General features: G+C 38.4%; 1 protein-coding gene across 3 annotated transcripts in view; it reads right to left on the reverse strand.

The window, feature by feature from the left end:
* The window catches only part of Best3 (bestrophin 3), a 43,531-nt gene extending 24,695 nt beyond the window's left edge, over window positions 1-18,836 (reverse strand). Inside the window, exons 1-7 of one of the 3 annotated variants that reach the window (XM_069988479.1) lie at window positions 18,676-18,836; window positions 16,678-16,845; window positions 13,209-13,303; window positions 12,508-12,741; window positions 2,553-2,707; window positions 991-1,068; window positions 739-891 (exon numbers count right to left, since the gene is read on the reverse strand). In XM_069988479.1, coding sequence (XP_069844580.1) covers window positions 739-891; window positions 991-1,068; window positions 2,553-2,707; window positions 12,508-12,741; window positions 13,209-13,303; window positions 16,678-16,829 — 867 coding nt within the window. In that variant the 5' untranslated portion in view covers window positions 16,830-16,845; window positions 18,676-18,836. Of the gene's footprint in view, window positions 1-738; window positions 892-990; window positions 1,069-2,552; window positions 2,708-12,507; window positions 12,742-13,208; window positions 13,304-16,677; window positions 17,305-18,675 lie in introns of those variants that run through there. The other 2 variants (XM_069988471.1, XM_069988488.1) reach the window with 2 other exon arrangements.
* Window positions 18,837-23,475: the final 4,639 nt, after the last annotated feature.

The raw sequence follows: 23,475 nt of genomic DNA on the forward strand, positions 1-23,475 counted from the left end.
CCTTTTGGAATATTATAAAAGTAATGGAAATACATATACATACACATATACATATACATAAACATATACATATACATCTGGAGAGGCTGGGAGGAGTGAGGAGGTGGTGTGGGTGCTGCTAGGGAACCAATACAGCTCTACACTGAATATTGGACAAGCTATTCTTGCTGCTCAGATCTTTTTAAACTCCTGGAAAACCAAATGTCATCATTAATCCTCATATTTCCTGATTTTGATTCTTATAAGTTCTGATTTTGAAAATAGGATGTATTTAGTGTTGTGAGACAGCTAGTAAGATTTCTAGGAATTGCCAATAACAGTTATAGAGGATACTATGACAATGTTAATGTTGAAGTCTGATAGCCAAGCCCTTTTCTTATTCTTACCCTGCCTGGTTACTCTTTGTGGTCTAAAATATCAATACAGGCACAGTTATTACTTTAATTACATTATTGTGATCCTAATGGGAGCACTTGGAGACAGAAAAAATCAATGTAAGAGTGTTCTTCTAATCTGTGTGTAATGAACTACTTCAGACTGCTCCAATATAGTCTGACAGCAGCCCTGTCACTATAATCCTTGATGGAAAAGTAATCACATCTCTGAGCTATTGCATGATAAATCTACCTTTGACACACTCGGGAAGATTTGCTAAAAACCTGAGTAGAAGATCAGCATAGAGAGTTTGGAATATGACAGGTTACAGAGTGAGTCTCAGACATTGAGACCATTGGCTACCTTGAGCCATCCTGCGTAGAAGAAGAATTGTAGGAGAGTAAAGATTGGAATGTAAAGATCTAAATCATGCCCCGCATAGCCTTTGGTAGGATCCAAAAACTGTCGTCCAATCAGGCATGCAAAGAAGAAGGTGTAGACAGCAAGAGTGACAACCTAGAATAGAGAAAAACCAAAGTAAGAAGACAGTGGTGGCTGCCCCCCAGGGAGCTAAGGTGCCACGGCAGGCCAGGAGAAATGCAAAATAGTTGATACCTGAGTATAAACCAGTGGAATCCCGACCCAGTCGTAGCCAAATAAGAGACTGCACCAGGAGCGATAGCGATTCATTTCCTAGGACAGAAGCACAGAAAATATGGTTGACAGTAATGATGAGTGTGGTGAGAAATATTGACTAGCACTCAGAACATGACCATGCTTTTCTGAATATGTCTGAAAAAAATGATGGGAACAACTTTGTAAAATGAATGAATTAGCTCCCAAGGTGACTACCCAAGGAAAATACTGAAGAAAAAAAAACCCAACACAATGAACATCAGTGAGCAGCATGCACAAGGACTTATTGTAGACTACCAAAAATATTAAGACAGAACTTTATAAAAATACCCCTTGTTCTATTGACTTCACAAATGCATACTATATATGTCTAAATAAATGCCCCCAGTACATGTATATATATACACACACACACCCCTATAAATAGGTATATATGTGTGTATTCATGTAAATATACATAATACATAGATATGCCCAGAGTAGTGACAGGAAGGCAATGGTGAATAATTTAAGTATTTTTTAGTTTTTTGGGTTTTCTTTGCCAGTCTTGGGGTTGAACTATAGGCCTAGTGTTGTCCTTGAGCTTTTGTACCTAAGACTTTTATTCTAATACTTGAGCCATAGTTATACTTCTGGCTTTTTGTGGTTAATTGGAGATGAGAGACACATGAACTTTTCTGCCTGGCTGGCTTTGAACCACGATCCTCAGATCTCAGACTCCTGAGTAGCTAGGATTACAAGTGTGAGTCACCTGTGATGGCAATTTTTAGTAGAAAAATTGGAAGAGCTTTTTTATTCTTCTCTGTTTGAAAAACACAATTACACTAGATCTCAGGAGAAAAAAAGATATCAGTATATTCCTCCACAAATAGGGACTTTCGAGTGCTCGTATTTGTTAGAAAATATATCTCTTTGGAGTAGGGAGGACTGAAAGTCATTGATTCTCTTCTGCCCCACATAATATTATCTAATACAGAGAAGAAGAGCAAATCTTTATTTGGGAGCAATTTTAAAACCATTTACTCTTTTTAGTCTCCAAGCAGGAGACAGTCATGGCATACCTATCCAGTCTTAGATAGATTTGTTTCTTTGAACAATTCGGGTTCTTTTGTTTAGGGAGACACTACTTTATTCAATGGAGCATGCTACTTTGTTAAATTGGGCTCAGTTACCATATTCCAATTTGGAGGAAATGACTGAGGAGGTTTATTTTTTTCAGATTTTATTCTAGAATCCTGAAGCCACGGAGGGTAAACATGAACCTTCCAAACCCTTGTCAGCCTGTGTTTAACACATGTTTATAGCATCTCTTACATACCAGGCTGTGTGAGACACAACAACCACTATGAGGCAATCTGAGTTTAATCCGTGCCCTGTCTCTTTCTTGCACATTGTGGATTTTGATACTAACTCAAATTTTTCCAGTTTCTTGGAACCAGAATTGAAGAAAGCAGATTCTTCCTAATCCAGCCTGTTATATCTAAATGCCTATTGGGCTCTAATAACTGGCGTCTGCTACTAATGCTTTGTGATGTACTCACAGTCATCAGTGATTGTAGATCGACGCTGTCTCTAATTCTACCTTCATCCCGGGCTTTAGTTGCAAGATTTCCAAACCAGATAAATGGAACCCAGTATTTCAGATGAGGTGATTTGAGGTGGTCGAATAATTTCCTTTCATCTGCTGTCATAAAACCTTTACAAAGATAAAAATAGCTAGGTTATAAAAGTTAGTTTAACATTAATAGGTTAACAGATTTTCAGTCTATTACAGAAGCGTATCTTGAGAATATAAAGAAAAGCATAGAAGTTCTTGTCTCTATTAGTTTGTGCTTTTATTAGTGTAGTAATGTGGAATGTGTGTATGTACTTATTCATATGCACACATCTATCTATGGTGCAACGCAGGGACCATTCTATGCCAAAATACATATTGGCAGTCAGATAGTAAATGTGGCTAGAATATTTAGGGGAATGTATTCTTTAGGTTTTGGTGTATTCACCTAAAATGTGTACCAATGATGCTTAAAATTGTTAAGATTAAAAGATTAAATATGGGGGCTGGGAATGTGGCTTAGTGGTAGAGTGTTTGCCTAGCATGCATGAAACCCGGGGTTTGATTCCTCAGTACCACATAAACAGAAAAAGTCGAAAGTGGTGCTGTTGCTCAAGTGGTAGAGTACTAGCCTTGAGCAAAAAAAGAAACTCGGGGACAGTGACCAGAACTGGCAAAAAAAAAAAAAAAAGACTAAATATGGTCAGGTATACAGAACGCTTAGTATGTGCTAAGTAAGGATTCACAGGTCTGTTTCTTCTGCTCTTTCCTTGACTTTCTCTTTACCCTGGGACTTTTGCTCCCACATGGTACTTACATTATAGTATATTTTAATATACTTATAGTATTAGATTATATTATAGTATTATTAATGTTTCTCCTGCTAAGACATTTTTGAAGATATTAGTCTTCATAGTCCCCAAAGAACTTGGAACATGTTTTAGAAGTGTTTGTATAATTTTATGTGTGTATATATATAATTTTTGTATATAAACATACACACATATACATATATACACACACAAAGAAAATTTATATTGCTGTTTAGTTAGGTTTTCAATAACCTCTCTGAGACTCAGTTTCCTTATCTATACAAGAGAGATTATGCTATCTACATCACAAGAATGCAGTAGAACTACCTGAAATGATGAATTTTTGTCAAGATGTTAGCATAACACATAGCTCCTACTTCATTAAGTGCTAAGATTCATATATGTGGAGCTCCTCCTCCTCTATCCTCACATAAGAGAAGAAGAGCTTTGAATATTAGAAGAGGAATCAGGGGAGAGGATCAGGTAGGGGGAGATGGGAAGAGATGGGAAGGGGAAACAAAGAGGAGGCAACAATGCTTGATAAGAAATGTACTCGTTATCTTGCCCATGTAATTGTAACTCCTCTGTACGGTATTCTCACAATAAAAAAAAAGAAGAGGAATCAAGTAGCAGGCTTATTTAATAGACATCTACTCAATGTCTACTATACTTCAGGGTTCATTCACATAGAAATGTAAGAATGTACATTTATGTACATTTATTCTTTTACTTTAAAAAAATTTGAGCCAGGAGCCGGTGGCTCAGGCCTGTAATCCTAGCTACTCAGGAGGCTGAGATCTGAGGATCATGGTTTAAAGTCAGCCTGGGCAAGAAAGTCTGTGAGACTTTTATCTCCAACAAACCACTAAAAACCTGAAAGTGGCACTGTGGCTCAAGTGGTAGAGCGCTAGCCTTGAGCTGAAGAGCTGAGGCACAGCAGCCAGGCCCAGAGTTCAAATCCCATGACTGACACGAAAAATTTGATCAAGTAGTGGTACGTCTCATTTTTCCCAGCTACATCATTAATTTCCCTGGAGGAAATCACCATGATCAGTATTAAGTATTGCAGGGATATCTTAAAGATTTTTAATGCATTCCTATTTTCTAAAATGGAAATGGTTTAATTTACATACATATTTGCCATTTACTTCTATTTTTAAGTTACCCTAGAGATTTTTAAAAATTAGCTGAGGACAGCAGCATTCTCCTCCTCCTCCTCCTCCTCCTCCTCCTCCACCTCCTTCTCCTCCACCTCCTCCTCCTCCTCCTCCACCTCCTCCTCCTCCTCCTCCTCTTCCTCCACCTCCTCCTCCTCCTCCTCCTCCTCCTCCTCCTCCTCCTCCTCCTCCTCTTCCTCCTCCTCTTTCTCTTCCTCCTCCTTCTTTTTTTTCTTTTTCTTCTTCCACTTAAGCCACAGCACCACTTCCAGTTTTTGAGGTTAATGGGACATAAGAATCTTTTCTGCCCAGGCTGGCTTTGAACCATGATCCTCAGATCTCAGTCTCCTGAGTAGCTAGGATCACAGGTGTAGGCCACCAGTGCCTGGCAACAACATTCTTTTTTTAATGACTATTCTCTACTAACCTTAATTGTTAATTATATTCCACAATTTATTTAATTCTCTTTTGAATATTTAAGATATTTTTGCTAGTGAAAAAAGCTAAACAAATACAGGCATTTCTCCCTATTTAATGAATGGAACCAATGTCTGAACCCTTGAAGATGCACGCACTGAAGTCCTGTTTTCCCATGGGTGCTGTGTAATAAATCTTTCTCTGCCCTATACTGTGACTCTTTGTTTGGCATGTGGGGACAAGTGGCTGGACCTAACTTGGGACTCCTGAACTTTTGTTTTGGGGCCTAACAACTCTGTTTCATTACTACAGGAAGTTAATAGGTAAACTTGACCTGTCTCAACTGTCAGCTTACAGACTTGCCGCAGCTCTTCTTCCTTTAGCTGGAAGCCAATTCTCAGATATTCCATATCAATTGGCTAGCAGTTATATTCTTGGGATTTGGAATACAATTTAAAAAAATGATCCCACTTACTCACTGATGCAATCGCTGTAATTTGACCAAATAATAACTGTCTCTGGTTATTTTTTTTTATTCACCAGTATGTATCAAATTGTGCTAGTGAGTCAGTTCTCGCTTTCTAAGAGGAAAGCAAATATGCTGAGTGAAGGCTGCTATACTGTAGATACTACAGTAAGAGTTAGAACCTTTAATCCATGCAGGATCTCTCTTGATCAGAAGGGAATATGTGATTCGTAAGTTTTTAGAACCAACTAGATTGGGTACTCTTCTAGGATCTGGGAAAGATGACTGGTAGATCAGACATTGATGCTTCAAGATTACCACCTTCTCCCTCCTTACAAGGTCATGACCCTCATCTCTAAGATTGTTAATTACAATTATTAATCAGAAGCACTACCAGTTGTCTGATCTTCCACCACCCCGTCTCTTTCATGTGTTTTTTCTTGTTTTTGTTTCTAAATCTTTTACCCTAAGGCTCTATCCATTCTCCTAGCTGGCATGACTATTTTGTTCTGCTGTTGTTACACACTTCTAGGATTTTTCCTGATATCTCTTTTTCTTTTGGCTTGTTCTGGTCTGTGTAGTGATTTTCATATTATTTGTCCACCCCCCAAAAAACCCCCACCTTAGTTAGTATTACTAATCAGAGTAAAATATCTCTATCTCAGACCAACTAGACATTTGTTTGTATTGATTAGCAAATCAAGTGATAGTTTAATGGACTGCTAGTTTTAGACAAAATTTTATTGCCTTCAAGCTAAAGGACTAATTAAATCCATTGACAAACAAGATTCTAGGCATCATGGATTTTGTCTGCTGTACAATTGGCCTATTTTTCCTGGTTGGAGCTGGCTTTCAAACAGAGGATCAGTGAGGTTCTGTTAGAAGAAGGACCAAAGCTTCTAAAAACATCACAAAAATTGAAGGCCAGGTTTGGTGCCAATTCTTTCTGCAAGAGAAAGTTGTGCGTTCAGTGTCTGAGCCTTTCTCAGAGGGTTGACTTTTATAGGAAGATTGTAATGCCTTGGGCTCATTTTCAGCTGTGTTCTCCAAATGCATGCAAAAGAGGTACCACTCTCACTGGAGTGGTCCTTTACATATAATGGGGAAAGTTTAGAAATTCCTGTCAACTAGGAAAGTCAAAGAGAGAAGGATGGAATCAGAATATGACAACACTGTGCAGCATAGTATCTCAAACCTCTTCTACCATGAACCACAGGGAGACATAGGTGGTTCAAGAAACAATTATTGGTAGTTATGAATGTGGCTTAGTGGCATAGTGCTTGCCTAGCATGCACGAAGCCCTGGGCTTGATGCCTCAGTCCCACATAAACAGAAAATGCTGGAAGTGGTGCTGTGGCTCAAGTGCCTTGAGCAAAAGAAGCTCAGGGACAGTGCCCAGGCCCTGAGTTGAAGCCTCAGGACTAGCAAAGAAAAAAGAAAAGAAAGAACGAAAGAAAGAAAGAACGAAAGAAAGAATGAAAGAAAGAAAGAAACCATTATTTGCCCTTCTACATAATGTTTTATCTGAATATTCATTATTCTGTTCCTCTATGCTATGTGTTGTTCCTCATTTTATCCTATTAAAATGGTGGTGGTCCTATGCCATTAAAATGATAATTTCACAGTGAGTTATAGCCCATATTCTAGAAAACCTGTAAGATATGGTGAAGTAAAATCAGTTTCTGGAATAGCAACACTGGATGGAGACAGAGACACTGCTTTATTTTACTGAAAAGACCAAAACATCTCTAGTCAGACAATATCCCTGTCTTTAAGTCAGTATCCCATCAGATTGTTTACTGCTTCATATGTAATGAGGCACAAAAAATATCATACACCAAGTTATGTCTCTTAACTCCTCACTTGACTTTCATTTGTCCTGAGTGAATAGATCTGAGGCAAATTGCATATAAAACAGATGTGCCCTAGTGCAGTGGCTCCTAAACGTCATGGTATTGAATCCTAATGCCAGGGTAGGAGCCAGCTCTCAGGATTCAGTTTTTTAAAAAGATCCTCAATAATTCCTGCATGCTGCACAGTTAGGGAATCTACTGCCCTGATGCTGCATTTCAACATTCCTATTTGGAGCCAAACATCCTGCACTGCCTCTGCGAAACTCACTTAAATGTGGATTCCTGGGTTTCTAATTCCCAATGATTCAGATTCCCGAGGCTGCCTGGAAGTCTGCAGTCTAAAGCAGCTCCCTGGATAATTCAGTGATTGTAGTCTAGGACTGCACTTTCAGAAACAATGGGAGGATAGACTTTAATTCCTAAAGCAGAACTAGGGGGAAACTTAAAGACGCGGACTGTGCAATGCTGCCCATCTGAGGAGTGAATTTCAGGCAGGTTGGTTCTGCCTTGCCCCTTGCCCCCTGTGAGGAGTAAGTGCACAAAGGTAAGTCAGGTTTCATTGGCAGGAAGAAGCTCTGTCTGTTCCAGGCTCATCATGTGAGACTATAGAGATAACTGACTCAGCCTCTGAAAGTTCAGCCAACAAGAAAACTTGGCACAGCCGCAAATACCACTGTTTCCTTAGCTCATCTCTCCTATAACCCAGGGCAGTTGGAGATTTCAGAGACCAAGCAGCCCCAGAGCCGTGAAATGCAAACAGCAGAAAAACAACAGGGAAAACAGCAGCAGATCTCCCTGAGTGGAAATGTCTTACAAAATTGAGTTTATTTGGGTAGAGAGACAATCTCAAATAAAATTATCTATGCCAGAAACCATATCTAAACTCAGAACTTGTAATTTAGCAGCCTCTTGACAACTGGGAACGAAATGCCTTGCGTGAATGTCTGTGAACCATCAGACTCACTGGAAATTCCATCAGTTTCATTATGCTTCCAATAGTCACAATAGAAGCTCTGGGAGCGACATAGTAAGGTTCCAGGACTTTGAGAAAAGCAAAATGTGTCTTTCCCTCAAAAAGATCAGTCCAGGGACTTTGAGGTAACAGACATTATTTTTAGTTTAATTGTGATGTTTCTATTTTTAATGGAAGCCAAAATGAAAAGCTTTTTATATTAATTTAAGAACATTTTCCTGTAGCATCCAATTATGCATATTTTCCCAACAGCAGGCATGTGTAGTTGGTTTTAGTTCTTATTATTATGCATCTTGACTGTCCCAGTTAAAAGCAAGGGGATCAGCGACCAGCAGGTTAAGGGATCTGACTTGTCCAGCTCTTCCTGTATCAGCATTGCCTTGCCAGGTGCTGAAAGGAGGTGCTGGTCTTTGCTCTCCTTTCTCTTCCTTCTCCCCTCTTCCTCTTGGTCAGCAGGGAATCTAGATGCAAGAGCCTGCCCTCCAGCAAGAGCAAGAAGACCTGGCACAGACACTCCATTGCTTGAAAGCCCCTATTTCTCAGTTCATGACCCAGGACAACCTGTCTTTTCTCCAGGTGCTTGTTAAACATACTGACCCCACTCCAGAGCTACAGCATCAAAATCTCTAGCAGCTGCATCTTGGGATCCATGTTATTAGCAATTTTGATTTTACAATATCGAATGTTCACTGAAGCTTCAAAACACTTGCTTTTCCTTATAAGTGAGTTTATGTAAAAGAGTCAGCTAACAAGGTAATTATATATAATATGTTGTGATATATTGTAGAATTATATGTAATTATAATATTCATTATATTATTATATTATAATAAATATTATAATAGATATAACATATAATTATATGTCATATGTATTGTGATATATCACCACATATGATATATATATATATATATATAATATTTATCATATATTTACATGGTCAGCATCTGAAGTTTCTCCATAGTTCTGCTTTAGGAATTAAAGTCTATCTACCCATTGTTTCTGAAAGTGCAATCACAGACAATTTTATTTATATATATATATAATATATAGACTTATATAAAATAAATATATAATAAAGATTTTATATCTCTCTCTCTATATATATATATAGTGCCATTAGCATTGCCCCTCCTGGGGCTCCCAGTGGTATATTTACCAGTCCTCCCTGCCCTCAGGCATGGGTAACTGCCCTGGTTCTGGGCACAGGATATCTGCCAAACATTTTCCACCATCCCTGAACTTCCTATTCTTCCCAGAAACCTTGGCACAGGCCAAGGGCAGCCAGGGAGTGGCAGAGGCATGTGTCCAGTTGGGAGAACTTGGAAACAGCCCCAGCGTGCAGTGTCTGAGTCAGAGCTCTCCATAGGGAAGGAGCAGGACGTTCGGTGAGTCAGCTCTGTAGTGGACAGAGGGTGCTGTGCTGGTCCTGGGGGCCTCTGCAGCCGCTCTCCTGGCTCAGAGGTCAGTGGCTTGGAACCTCTGCCCTGCCGCCTAACACACTGACCTTCTATTCTTGTGAGTACAAGCTGGGTCCAGCACATTCTCTGCCTTAAAAGAGCACTTAGAAACATGTTCCCTTTCCTTCAAAAGAGAAAAGCCTGGATGTAAGAGCCCGGCAGAGATTTGTACAGTGTTTTGTGAAACACACATCCAACAGCATGAAATCATACTATTCTGTTTCCTTCGCTCTATCTGGTTGCCCCCCAGCTGACATTCCTGAGCTTACATCTGACCAGAGGCTCCAAAGGCCCCTCCATAATCAGCCATCCTGGCTTCCGTGTGTGCGTGTGTGCGTGCGTGCGTGCGTGCGTGTGTGCGTGCGTGCGTGCATGTGTTCGTTCCCAGTAACTGGGGCTTGAACTCCAGGCCTCATACTCTCACTTTCCCTTTTCCTTCTAGTCTGCCAGGCTCTATGCTACTTGACCCACGCCTCTACTTCCAGCTTTTTGCTGGTTCCTTGGAGAGCGTCCCATAGACTTTTCTGTTCTTGCTGGCTTCAAACCGTGATCCTCAGATCTCAGCCTCCTGAATAGCTAGGATTCCATGCCTGAGCCACCGATGCCCAGCAGTGATGTGCTTTTAATATGGAGGTGACACTAGGAGAATGCGAGGGGCTTTGAGAATTGGGGCTGGAATCTGAGTGCTGCCAGAGCTCTCTTCATTGAAGGATGTGTCAGAGCTAGACAGAGATCAGCTTGGTTCGTCTAAGAGGCTTTTGCTCTCCTTGATCAACTTGGATGGACCACTTTTTGTTTTTGGTTTGTGTTTAAGTCTTTCTTCAGGATTTGCAATTCTTAATATTCTTTGATTCTTTAGAGATTAGGGTGAGAAAGTTAAGTGGAGCAGCCTTTACACTTTGGTCATACTGCAGTGGATCAGGAAGACTTGGAATGTCCAAACAATGAGTGTTTTAAGGTAACCACAGTCAATGTTCTGACATTGGTTGAAGCATTTTAACATAATATCAAGACGTCACCTGGCACTTACGAGGCTCCAGATACTGCTCTGAATATTTTGCGAATACTAAGTTATTTTTTGTTCTCATAATAAGCCTACAAGGTGTACAAGGCAGGTGTCATTGTAACTTACTGGGAGCCCATTTTGTGGGTGAGAAAATGGAGGCACAGAAAGGTTAAAGCAATGGCTTGTCAGTGGTGGAGTACAGACGCAAACTCTTAACCTGCACGTAGCTACCATGCTGCCCATGTAAACAGAGAAAAAAGAAAACAACAAAAGGCCAATAACATACTCCAAACAAATATTCTTAGAAAAATTCTATTTTCAAAGAAAGTTCAGAGAAAGCAACCAAAGACTGCAATCTAATCTGAGAATCAGCTCCCATGGTTCTTTTTCAGTTTCCTTTTTTTTTTTTTTTGGAGATATTAGAGATTACACTTGCAAGACAAGCACTTTGTCACTTGAGTCATGCCCCAGCCCATTTGGTTTTCTGATGGGGTCTTGTGCTCTTGCCAGTGGCCAGCCTTGGACCTTGATTCTCCTATGCCTTTCACAGCTGAGGTTACTATGTGTTCCATCACACCTGATTTGTCTTTGAGATGGGTCTTGCTAACTTTTGCTCAGGCTAGCCTCAAACCTCCTTTCTCTGCCTCCTAACTATTTGGGATTATAGGTATAAACAGCCATACTTGGTTGTGCTAAGAAACTAAACATTTAGCTTCTTTGGTGAATATTTGCAAACTAAAGAGAATCCCATTCTTTATACATGATTTTTTTTTCTTTTGGTCCGGTCATGGGGCCTGAACTCTGGGCCTGGGCGCTGTCCCTCAGCTCTTCAGCTCAAGGCTAGTGCTGTACCACTTTGAGCCACAGTGCCACTTCCGGCTTTTTTCTTTTTTCTTATGTAGTGCTGAGGAATCAAACCCAGGGCTGCATGCATGCAAGGCAAGCACTCTACCACTGAGCCAACTTCCCAGCCCCCATACATGATTTTATTCTCAGCACACTGTACCTAGGAACCCACCTGGAATAACTGAGTAGACTTTGAGGCATAGGAATTAAAAAACAGGTCCACACAGAAACAGCCTTTTACTGCCATTTCCTGGCATCTGCCTAAATGAAAATGGACATTTTTGACTTGACTCCACATGAGCTACCTCATCCCTGTAATCCTGGCTACTCAAGAGACAGACATTGGGAAGATGCAGTTTGGAGCCAGCTGGACAAAAACTTCTTGAGACCCCATTTCCACCAATAAAAGCTGGGTACAGTGGTGTGTGCTTGTCACCTGAGCTAGGACAGAAGCATTAATAGGAAGATCTTAGTTCAGGCCAGCCTGGACTACCTGAACTATAACTAAACAAATAGGGATGGAGACATGCCTCAAGCAGTAGATAGCTTACTTAGCAAGTACAAGGTCATGAATTCAAATCCCAGAACCACTACCACAAAACAAACAAACAATAAAAAAAACCCAAGGGTGATAAATACGTAAAGGGATGGAAAATTATAAGGTAATATTACAGGTTGTTTTAGAAATAGGATCTTTACTACTCTATTGTCTGAATTCAACTATAGTTCTCTTAAGCAGATTATTCACTACTTTCTTCCACTTCCCTAGTAAATTCTGCCAGGACAAGAGCCAGGTCTTGGATGTTTATCTTTGTGTCTCAAGGTTGTTTCTGGCATAGAGTATCAGTAAAGGTTTCTTAGGTGCATTCATGGAGGGGGCTTTCAGAAGAATTTGGGAGCTCCTTCTCTGGGTTGAGAGGGGGTCATGGAAGGAAAAGACGTTTACCATACCTGCTTCCACCACGTGGTCCATTGTTGGGAACCTTTTGTACACGGCTGTGCTCACAGAGCGGAAGATGAGAAGGGACGTGAGATTTACATAACGCATCAGAGTCCTTCTGAGCAGGCGCCCATGTTGGTCACTGCCGTGAACACTGCTGGAGATGAGGAACATCAGCCTGTCTGGCCAGGGCAGGTTCACAAACTGGTTCCACCATCGGTTCACTACCAGAGTCACATAAAACCCTGTAGAGTAAGAGGAAATTAGAAAGTTATTTCTTAGCTCAGACACCTTGCAGGGAAAAAGATGCTTTTTTTCTTTAGCATAATTTTAGCCTTTTTTTTTAAGGGGTTGGGAATATTAACGAAAAATTGTACCTTAAGATTTTGCCTCTGGGAGGAAAAATGTCATTTGTGCCTAGCACTGCCAGGGCACCCAGTAAGTGGGTATTAGAATTTACATATTGATGGTAGAAATGGAGGATTAGTGAAGAGAAAGCTTAAGGGCCCAATAGCAGATGATTACCTCAAACTTACTTGGTGTTAATTTAGCGACAGCAGCCCTCAAGGCAAACGTTAGGGTTGGTTCTGTCCTGGTGCAAGCAATGGATTTTCAGGCATGCCTCCCAGCCTGGGCACACTCTCATGCAGTCATCCTGTCATCCTGATGGAGACAGCTGTGTGGCTGCACTCTGCGTGTGACCTATACTTACCAAGCACAAAGGTTACTGGAATTTGTTCAGCATATCTGTCACAGTAAATTGATAATTTTTCAAAGTAACGTTTTTGGGCTCCTGTAAGTAACAATCTGGAGCAAAAATAAAATGCACAGCCCTTTATGATATTATACTTCTGCACCTGCTTTGCAAGTGACATTACGTGCACACAATTAAGCACAAGTAATCTCAGGGTTTTTCTTTTTTCTTTTTCTTTTTTTTTAAAGGAACTATAACTTTTTGTTTTGACTCAAACTGAGGTGTCTCGAAAACTTTTTCATTGCTTAAGGTTTGAAGTGCTGGTTTTGTTTCGTTTTTGTCTGTTGGCTGGTTTTTGTCCTTGGTACTGGGACTTGAATTGGCCTGGGTGCAGTTCCTTAGCTTTTTTGCTCAACCAGTTGAGCCACAGCTCCAGCTGGTTAATTGGAGATAAGAGCTTTATGGACTTTGTTACTGGGGCTGGCTTCAAATTGTGATCCTTAGATCTCAGCCTCCTGAGTAGCTAAGATTACAGGCATGAGCTAAAGTACTAAAGTTTTAGTGTATAAATGTGTTTGGCCACTATATAGGGGGACTTGTTAACCATGTATTTTTTAAACTTTATATTTAAAGTTTTTGTAATTTCTTCAGTAGATTTGGATCCAAGCGTGTTATAAAGTAGCCCATTTTTTTCCATTATTCATCAGGAATGCTTAAAAGTAGATAATATTGATTAAGTGGACTAGAGTTATTATCATTATTAAATAATAACATTTGACATCTTGATCTTTCTCCTGAATGCAATCCGTGCATTCCAGATTACACATGTTGCACTTCAAAGGATATTGTAATGGTTTGTTTTAAAGGCTATAATTATTTTAAATATAAGCAAAACGGATTTAACAATGAGAAGCAAAAACTTGTTATATTATATTTAGTCACTGTCTCAACATATTTATTATAGATCTGTTCCAGCCTGCCCAAACTCATTTTCTGGTATTGTTAAACATAATTGCATTTAATGAGACCACTATTGCTATGTACATTATAGGGAAGGAATTCAGAGACTGACTTGTCGAAAGGCAGCATAATAATAATGATGGAAGTATGGAAAGAGAAGTCACACACATGAATTTGTGTCAATCAGTAAATGCAGCTGTTCCAAAGGACGAAGGAACCAAGGAAAGATCCATAGCAACCAAGGCCACTTTGGGTGAGTTGATCCAGGAAGCAGAGGGATAATGAGCTAACAGTACACAACCAATCAGACTGCAGGAGGCGGTTCTGACAAAGAAGTTGTTTAGGGTGTAGGTGGGTGAGGATTGACTGTCTCAGTTTCTGATTAAGTCTGACAAGACTTAATGGAAACAGTAAAAGCTAATAAGAGAGATGCTGACTGGCTGCATGGGCCATATCAGGGTTCTGCTGATGACATGTCACCATCAGAGTGGTTTGTTAATCCATAAATAGAAATGGTCAGGAGAATTTAATGTGGAAAGCACAGATCTTAGGGTCAGACCAAACCAGATTTTAGTCCAAATCTACTACCTACAGATTTAGATGTAGAGAATATCTTCTAATTTTTCCCCATCCTCAGTTCTCTCATTTGTTAATGAGGATATTAACATGTACATATCAGGGTTGTTATGAAGAACATATATATATGTAAAACACATGACCTCATACTTAATCATAAAATTGTATTATTACTAACTGGCTAAAGAAAAATATTTAAATGATAGGTAAGTAGAAATTTTAATAGTTAAAAAATTCTAGAGAGATTATTTTGTCAAAAATCTCCAAAATAGAAGACATATAATCTAAATTAATGAACTCTGATTATGCTTATGACTTTTATAAAGTATAAATATTTGCTTACAACAAGATTAATAAAAACCTTAAGGTTATTATTAGATATGAGAATGAAACTATATTCATTTTTTTCAACAGGTAGGGTTTGACATTTTTTTTGACAGATTTAATCTATAGGTCTTGATAAACCTTTGATGAAGATAAAAGGATCTACTTTAACAAGTACTTACAGTTAAACTTTAAAAAATGAAGGAAAATGTGAACTAATGTTTATTATTATAAATGTTACGAAACAATCATTAAACTTTGGGAAAACATACACATGTATTTTTGGGAGAGCATAAATATGAGACTGGAGCAAAACTTCAGGTCCTAAGGAGCATTTCTGGCTACATTGCAACTGTTCTAAGGGCTATTCTATTCTAAGCAGCGGTAGCAGCAAAACACTCACATTAGTAAAAATAAACTAATGAGATAATTATCCTGGAACATGGTTGTGTCTTCCACAGTTTCATATTATGAAGGTTTAGGTGGCATGTAAGGACATTGTCAAAATCATCTCATATCATCATATCATCGATAACTATAACATATATGAAAAAAATATTGGAAGTTCTAAAGGTATTTTGCTGGAATGTATACCAATAAGTATACTTGTTTGGAATGGCAGTTTTAATGGGTAGTGAGATAGTTCTTTCATTTTGCTATTGATAACTATCAGCTAACTAGTTAATACCCCTCTTCTCCCAGTGGATTCTTGTTGCTGCAAGGAAGAATGTAGGTATCAGAAATGACACACAAATCTCATCTGTAGATAGAAGGAAAGTAAACCAATATACATAGAATAAGTAGGAAATACAGCCTCAAAAACTTTTAGCTTTCCTATTTCAACTTCCAGCTTCCTCCAGAGAAGAAATGTATGCTTTCTATTTAAATAAGAGGACTCATAAAAGCTTCACTTTTATCATACTTCTAAAGTTTTATTAAGGCTATAATTTTCACTTATTGAAGTATTTTTGGGCATGATACTACTCAAACTTTCTATCAATTTGACAAGCATTGGTTGTGTTGTCATAAATCTCTCTCTCTTTTTTAACACAAATGCCCTGAAATCAGAAGACATAAAGAAAATACATTCATCTTCAGGTCTTAATTCTTTGATAGAGGCACAGATAAGGTTGGAGGGCACCATCCTGCATAAGAGCTCATCATTCAAGGCAAGAGGAAAGAAATTGCTAGATAAACACTATTCATAGACATGTTAATTCTATATGTCATTACAGCCAGTGGTTAATTCACAAATTCAGACTTTATATGATATAGTTGAAAGAAGCATAAAAACTTCACCTGTGGGTTTCTAAAAAATCATTACATAGTAAGGATCTTTCAATTTATATCTAAAACAATAGGCTTAATACCTCACCGTGACCAGTTTATGTGGTGCTGGAATGAGAGACTTTTGAATCAGAGAGTTATAATCTATTTAACATTCTAACAAAATGGTTAGGTAAGGATTAACATACCCTGTCTTGTGGAGAAAACAACAGAGAGGTTCATGCAAAGGAAGAGGTTACATAATGCAAAAGTCAGCAGCAACCAAAGGATTCAAATTTTTGAGACTGTATTCCTACATAACAGTTGATGGCCATTTAAGAACACATGCAAATCAAAGTACCTGTACACCAAACTTATGGCTGTGTAAAGGACAGCAAAAACAATAAATTCCCTGTACAGTAGTTTGTAGATGCTGCCTCTCCACTTGAGGAGTAACCTATGAAATCCAAAAAAAGTCGCATTTGCTACTTTACTGGAGTAAGTGACAGTCATCTTGGATAGTGTTTTTCTAGAAGAGCAAGAAGACAAAACACAAATAAAATGTCATATTCAATACAGGACATAAATCTGTATAGAAAACCAAACCACTAACCAATCAACAATATTTCAGTTTTTACAGTGTGGGACTTGGTGGGTGATCATTGTGTCACTAACCAGCATCTCAGTGCATCTCTGTTTAGCAGAGAAGGGAAGGAAAGGAGACATTGGGAAGAGTGGTTTTTGAAATCTTAAAATTGCTTTAAATTTTTTTTTTTTTTTTGGTGGTCATGGGGCCTGAACTCTGGGCCTGGGTGCTGTCCCTCAGTTCTTCAGCTCAAGGCTAGTGTTCTACCACTTGAGCCACAGCGCCACTTCCAGCTTTTTCTGCTTATGTGGTGCTGAGGAATCGAATTCAGGGTCTCATGCTTGCAAGGCAAACACTCTACCACTGAGCCACCTTCCCAGCCCTCTGCTTTAAATTCTTAAGTATTTTTTTAGACTGTATAGCCATTGCTCAATAAATATTTGAATAAAAAGGCATGTGATGTGTTGTAATGTGATCAATCACCTATTTTCTTAGTACATGGGAGGATTTAGAGAATTGAGATGCTAAATTAATTGATGCAAAATTATTTTTCTTTTTTCATTTCTTTTTTGGGGTGCTGGTTCTGGGGCTTGAACTCGGGGCCTGGGTGCTGTCCTGGAGCTTTTTGCTCAAGGCTAGCACTCTATAACTTGAGTTATACTTTGAGCTGTATAGCTCTTGGTAAACCTATGATTAAGATGAAAGGATCTATTTTAACAAATTTTGCTTCACTTGTAGCTTTTTGGTGGCTAATTGGAGAGTAAGACCTTCATGGAGTTTTCTGTCCAGGTTGGCTTCAAACTGTGATCCTCAGATCTCAGCCTCTTGAGTAGCTAGGATTATAGGCAAAGTCTCACAAAAATGCTTACGGATGGTTGACTTTGTTTGGAGAGGAACAAATGAGGCCATTCTCTAGGACTCTTTCTATTGGATTCATTTTCTTTCTACTGGATTCATTTTCTGCATGTGGACAGAATGAGACTATGCCCCAAAACCTGGCTTTATTTGAAATTCCAACACTTGTCACTGATTTACTAAACTTTCATCTTTGAGATACATGGCCCAAAGCTAATCTTTGAAGAATCCTGCTCAGATACCAGCTAACATAGATTGTGTATAGGTAGCATGAGATCTCTCTGAAACCTTGAGTTTCTCAAAAGGTCATAGGAGCAACATAGACAACTTTCCAGTAGAATTACAATCCATACAGACAATAAATTCTATAATGCATTTTTCATAAAATGTAAACCAGCATTAAAAAAATAAAAAGTAACATCACATTTTATCAGAAAGAAGAAAACTTGGTCTTTTTTCAGACCAAAGAAAACAACCTATTTCTCATTTGCGGCTTTTTCTCTAAGGAAATGAAACTGTCCAGCTACATTTAGCACTTAAAGAAAACCACAAACTTAGCCTCTAATATTACTGATTTTAATAAAGAAATCAGGACATTTTTGACATAGGGGCACAGCATTACAGAGGAATGGACATCATGCCACCAAAGTGGTTTCATTTGCCCAGATTTACCTTGTTCTATTTGTCCAGTGTGAACCCAGCCAACACAGAGAGAAGAGCATAATAAATTAAACCCATTTCATAATTTGTTCTCATAGTCATGGTCGTTTTAAATATCAGGCCTCAAATAACTTTCCTGTCTTTCATTGAATAGTTCACACTTCTATTTTGGCTCTATCAGGAAAATGAAGCCCACATAGCTTAGAGGTCAGAGTAAAAATGCATAGATTGCATAAAATGTATACTGGGTGCACTAACCTCTTTATATGGAGTTTCCGACAGGGAAGAAAAATCTTCAAATGTCACGCTTCTCCTGAAGAAATGCCTTCAGGTTCGATTGGGCTCCCTGGTTCACCCTTCACTCGTGAATAGTCAGATTTTCTTTCTGTTCTCTGGCTACTGTGAAGATCCGGCGTGTAACAAGCACATGGGTTAAATGTTTTTCCACTTGTGGAGGCCTGTTTATGCCAGTTTGCCCACTGATGACAGTTATAGCTGGGAACAAACAGAAGTGACAGCTGCTGATGTGGCTTTTTTCTCATCTATAATTATAACTCCACCTGCCGTCCAAAGTACCCCTTTGAATGAGAAGTCAGTGGTGACAGACAGGAAAAATGGTGGCTGTTTAAGTCCATTAGATTCAGTTCAACTCTACCTTGGGATGAAGGAAGAAAGGTCTATTTCTCCTTCGAGAATTATGAGACCCCTCTAGCTGAAATAAAACAAACCAAAACCACCACCACCACCACAACAAAAATACCTCCAATCTTCCCCCAATCCAAGAACCAAGAGAGTCTCTTTGTGCTTGAGATGAAGACCAAGTCTTAGGAAGTCGTCAACTGGAGAAGACAAGAATATAATAGGATTTTTGCTCATTTGAAAGGTATTGAGAATGTTTTTCCATTAAAAGAAAGAATCAGAAGAACATAGATAATTAGACCATGAGATGACTTGAAAAACTAACACACTGATTTATTAGTTTGTTATTTTTCCAAGGTTAGAAAAACTTAAATCAAGTAATGAATGATTAATTTCAGGGCCAATACCTAGGGGCTTTCCAACTATCTAAAATAACATGCATATCAATCACTTAAAATTAAGGAAAATGACTTTTAAAAAGAAGCATTTTTGTGCAAAAGTTTTTATTCTAAAATCAAGAATATATACAATAATTAAGAATTTAAAGTCTCTCTGGAAAATGTATAAATTTTTTCTAAGTTTTCTTCTATTTTGTATGTATTTAACTGATTTCTTTGTCAAACTAAAAATATCTTCATGACAGAATTGTATTTTGTCTTTAATTTCTTGCTCTATTCCTGTTTACAGTTTCAATTTAGAGCCTTGAAAATAATGTATATTCACTATGTTCTTATTGTTTGATTATCACCTTACCTTCACAAGTACTGTTATACTATCTGGGGTGGAGTGGGGGGGGGAACTCTGTGAATGCATAAATAACACATACACAATATAAGATGCTTCACATCATGTATTATATAGGGATTCCCATGGAAGTATTTGGAGGGATCTGATGTTATATTGATAAAGGTTTTCAACTCTGATTCATGCTAAAGAATCTTAGAAAATCTGAACTTGGATGCTTATAAAATGGAAATTTGGAGGCATTTCCCGCTGGATATGTCGTGGCCCTGAAACTTGGCATCATTTCCAGCACTTTAAAACTAGATCTGTCTCCTCTGTGAGGCACAGTAAGACCTGCTGGTTGGTTTCATTTTCAAACAAGTGATTGTATCATTTTTTCCATTAGGGTTTTTATAGAAAACAATATAGAATAGTTTTAAAACTTTATGATAGAGAAATCCTTATATAAACAAGTCACAACACTCAAGAAAATATATTTGACTATAATTGAAACTTAAGTAAAACAAAATACCATAAGCAAGCTCAAAAGCTCAGATAGCCCAAAAGGGATTATTTCATATTTGTAAGTATATACATATAAATGTAATATGTATGAATATATTGCTTCTATATGTAGCTAACCCTCTATGCTCATGGGTTTTAAATTCATGAATATAATCCACTGCAGATTAAACAATATTTAGAGAAAAAAAATTGCATTCCATCAGGTTGTTTTGAGGAATGACTAGATAATAGTTGTAGAGAGCATTCTAAATGCAACTTAGTAACATTTAGATGGGAAGAACAAACTCCTAATGTTTCTTTTTAGCTTTTTTAAAGTTATTTTCAAATAGTTTTACCAGGGAGTTTGAATTTAACACCTCCATTTATGTACACAATGGATTTCGGTCACAATCACCCCTTCCATTATTCTTCCCCCAATACCTATCCCATCCCTAATCATCTTTTCAAGGTTCCCAGTTCCATTTTCTTTTCAAAAAATTATCTGTAAGTAGTTATACAATAGAGTTTCAATTCAACATATCAGTTTTGTGTAAAGTGCATCTTGATCATAGTTACTCCTTTCATCATTATCCCAACCCCACCCATCCCTTCAATAATCCAGTTCCATTTTCATACACGTACATTGAATATTATGACAGCACTCCCTCAGTCTTCCTTTCTCCATTCTCTAGTTGCATTTTCATGTTTCCCAGTACTGTTGTCAACAAACTCCCGTTGTTGAGCTCTAACTCTGGTGACTGTTTTTATAAGTACTAAAAGATGCCACTTAGAAATAAACTTCTTAGAGGAGACAAGGCATGACCACTTATTTGAAAGTATCTAACAAAACACCAAACTGCAATTTACTGTATAAGACTCTTTGCTTAAAAATAACATTTTGTTTATAAACAGAGATTCTAAAAATAACATATGATTATAAAAAATAAAACAGCATATAAAGAACAGAATGCTATTCTGTCATGCACACTTAGTGGCATGGATTAACATTTGGCATAAGGTTCATCTTTGTAGACTTTTGTGGGAACTATTTTAGCTTCTATAATTTTTTGTTGTTGTTGTTGGTCGTGGGGCTTGAACTCTGGGCTTGGGCACTGTCCCTGCACTCTTCAGCTCAAGGCGAGTACTCTACCACTTGAGCCACAGCGCCACTTCCAGTTTTCTGGTGGTTTATTGGAGATAAGAGTCTCACAGACTTTCCTGCCCATGCTGGCTTTGAACCGAGATATTTAGATCTCAGCCTCCTGAGTAGCTAGGATTACAGGTGTGAGCCACCGACACCTGGCTAGCTTTTATAATTAATAACAAAAAGTAAAATAGACCCTTAAGGCAATTTTAGGGTTCTATGAATAATAATTGTACCATTTTTTCTCTTAAAAATACTGAATTATGTTGTTCTTACCACCCTAATTTTCACCAGATTAGCACCTTTGTATTTGATTGCAGTAAACCTTCAGTGAAAGGATGATTCATTAAAAAAGAAGTGATAGTTCATTCATAGCTATCGAGATAAATGACCCTTTGTTCCTTAAGGAAACAGAAAACAGCAATAGTAAGTTAGGTAGTCATTAGAGTCTCCTAAGGAAGGCCTAGCTATTTATCAAGCTTCAAAGTAGTATTACACTGGTTTACTTACTCCACTGATATGAAAGACTCCTTGCCACATTTCTTTTGAGTACATGGTTAACCAAAGACCAGGAATTGCAGTATTTTGGAGTTGATTCTGAACTTTAAGAGTTTTAGACATTATTAAATGAGAGATAAGAAATTAGTGAACATTTTCACAATAGAAAAAATGGCTTGAAAAGAATCTGCAATGCAGAATGGTGAATCTATGTGATGATATTGCTGGATGGAAGTGTCAGGGCCTACAGGAAGGGTGTCCTAATGAAGGCTTGTATAGTTGTTCTGGCATGAACTGAGGTAGAGGTGAGAGGAAAGCAGAGAAGAGCAGTGTGAGGGAAACTTCCACTGCAGGGAGAAGAAGCAGAATGAGAGGGAAGATGAAGTCTGACTAGACTTCATTCTTAGAGTCTATTTGCTTATGAAAAAGAAGTACTACAGAATGTGATTCTCAGATTTGTTTAGGTGACAAAGTTCTTGGTAGGAGCACCATGAAATCTTGATCTATTTTATTTGATCCTGAGAATAGGGACATTTTGCCAGCTACAGTGAATAGGAAGGAAAGACACAAGTGAAATCTCATGTATCCATGGGAGAAAATGCTGTTCAATTAAACATGGATACCAAGGCTTTGGGTTGTTGTGGTTGTTGTTGTTGTTTCTGTTGATGCATATTTCTGACACTTATTTTGCAATGTGCTGGATTTCTCTAGGAAAAAAAATAGTGGTCAGTGCCAAAAGACCAACAAAAATTTGTAACATCAAATACCAAGAACAGCCACAAATTACTATTAGTATTTCCACAGCGTAACATGTTAGTCTAAATTGTTTGAGAACCACTCACAGTGATTTTTTTTTTTGAACAGGTAAATTTTTATTGGCCCATAAACTTCCTGAGAACTTGTGTCCTCCTCCTCGTGTTTTCCTATTCTGGTGACCCGGATGGGAGCAATAACTACCTAACAGGGGTCAGCAAAGTCATGTGACACTGTGGATGTGCAGAGGTTTCTTTTTTCTTTCTTTTTTGCCAGTCCTGGGACTTGAACTCTAGGCCTGGGCATGGTCTCTGAGCTTCTTTTTGCTCAAGGCTAATGCTCTACCACTTGAGCCATAGCACTACTTCAGGCTTCTGTTTATGTGGTGCTGAGGACTCGAACCCAGGGCTTCATGCATGCTAGGCAAGCACTCTACCACTGAGCCACATTCCCAGCTGTGCAGAGGTTTCTGATACACATATTTGGACAGTACATTCTGCCAAAAATTAAAGCGATGTGGGTGGGAAATCGCTGCAATTAATTTTCCCTCTTTGACTTCAGGGGATAAATAGCATAACAAATCCCTAGAACTACAGACTATGGAGTTTTACTATAGCCCAGTTCCAACCCCCACCAGAGCCATCAGCATTACTTTCCTTGCTGAGAGTAATTGCAAACTCAACAAAACAGAAATGCATTTGCTCAAATTCTGAAGGTTATCTTTTTCTAATGGAAGCTATGGAAACTTTGTTCTATTTTAGAAATAAAAGCTTAGAGTCTACAGAATTATTACCGTG

The sequence above is a fragment of the Dipodomys merriami genome, unplaced genomic scaffold, assembly GCF_024711535.1.
Source record: "Dipodomys merriami isolate MVZ:Mamm:240054 unplaced genomic scaffold, mDipMer1.0.p SCAF_10, whole genome shotgun sequence".
NCBI lineage: Eukaryota > Metazoa > Chordata > Mammalia > Rodentia > Heteromyidae > Dipodomys > Dipodomys merriami.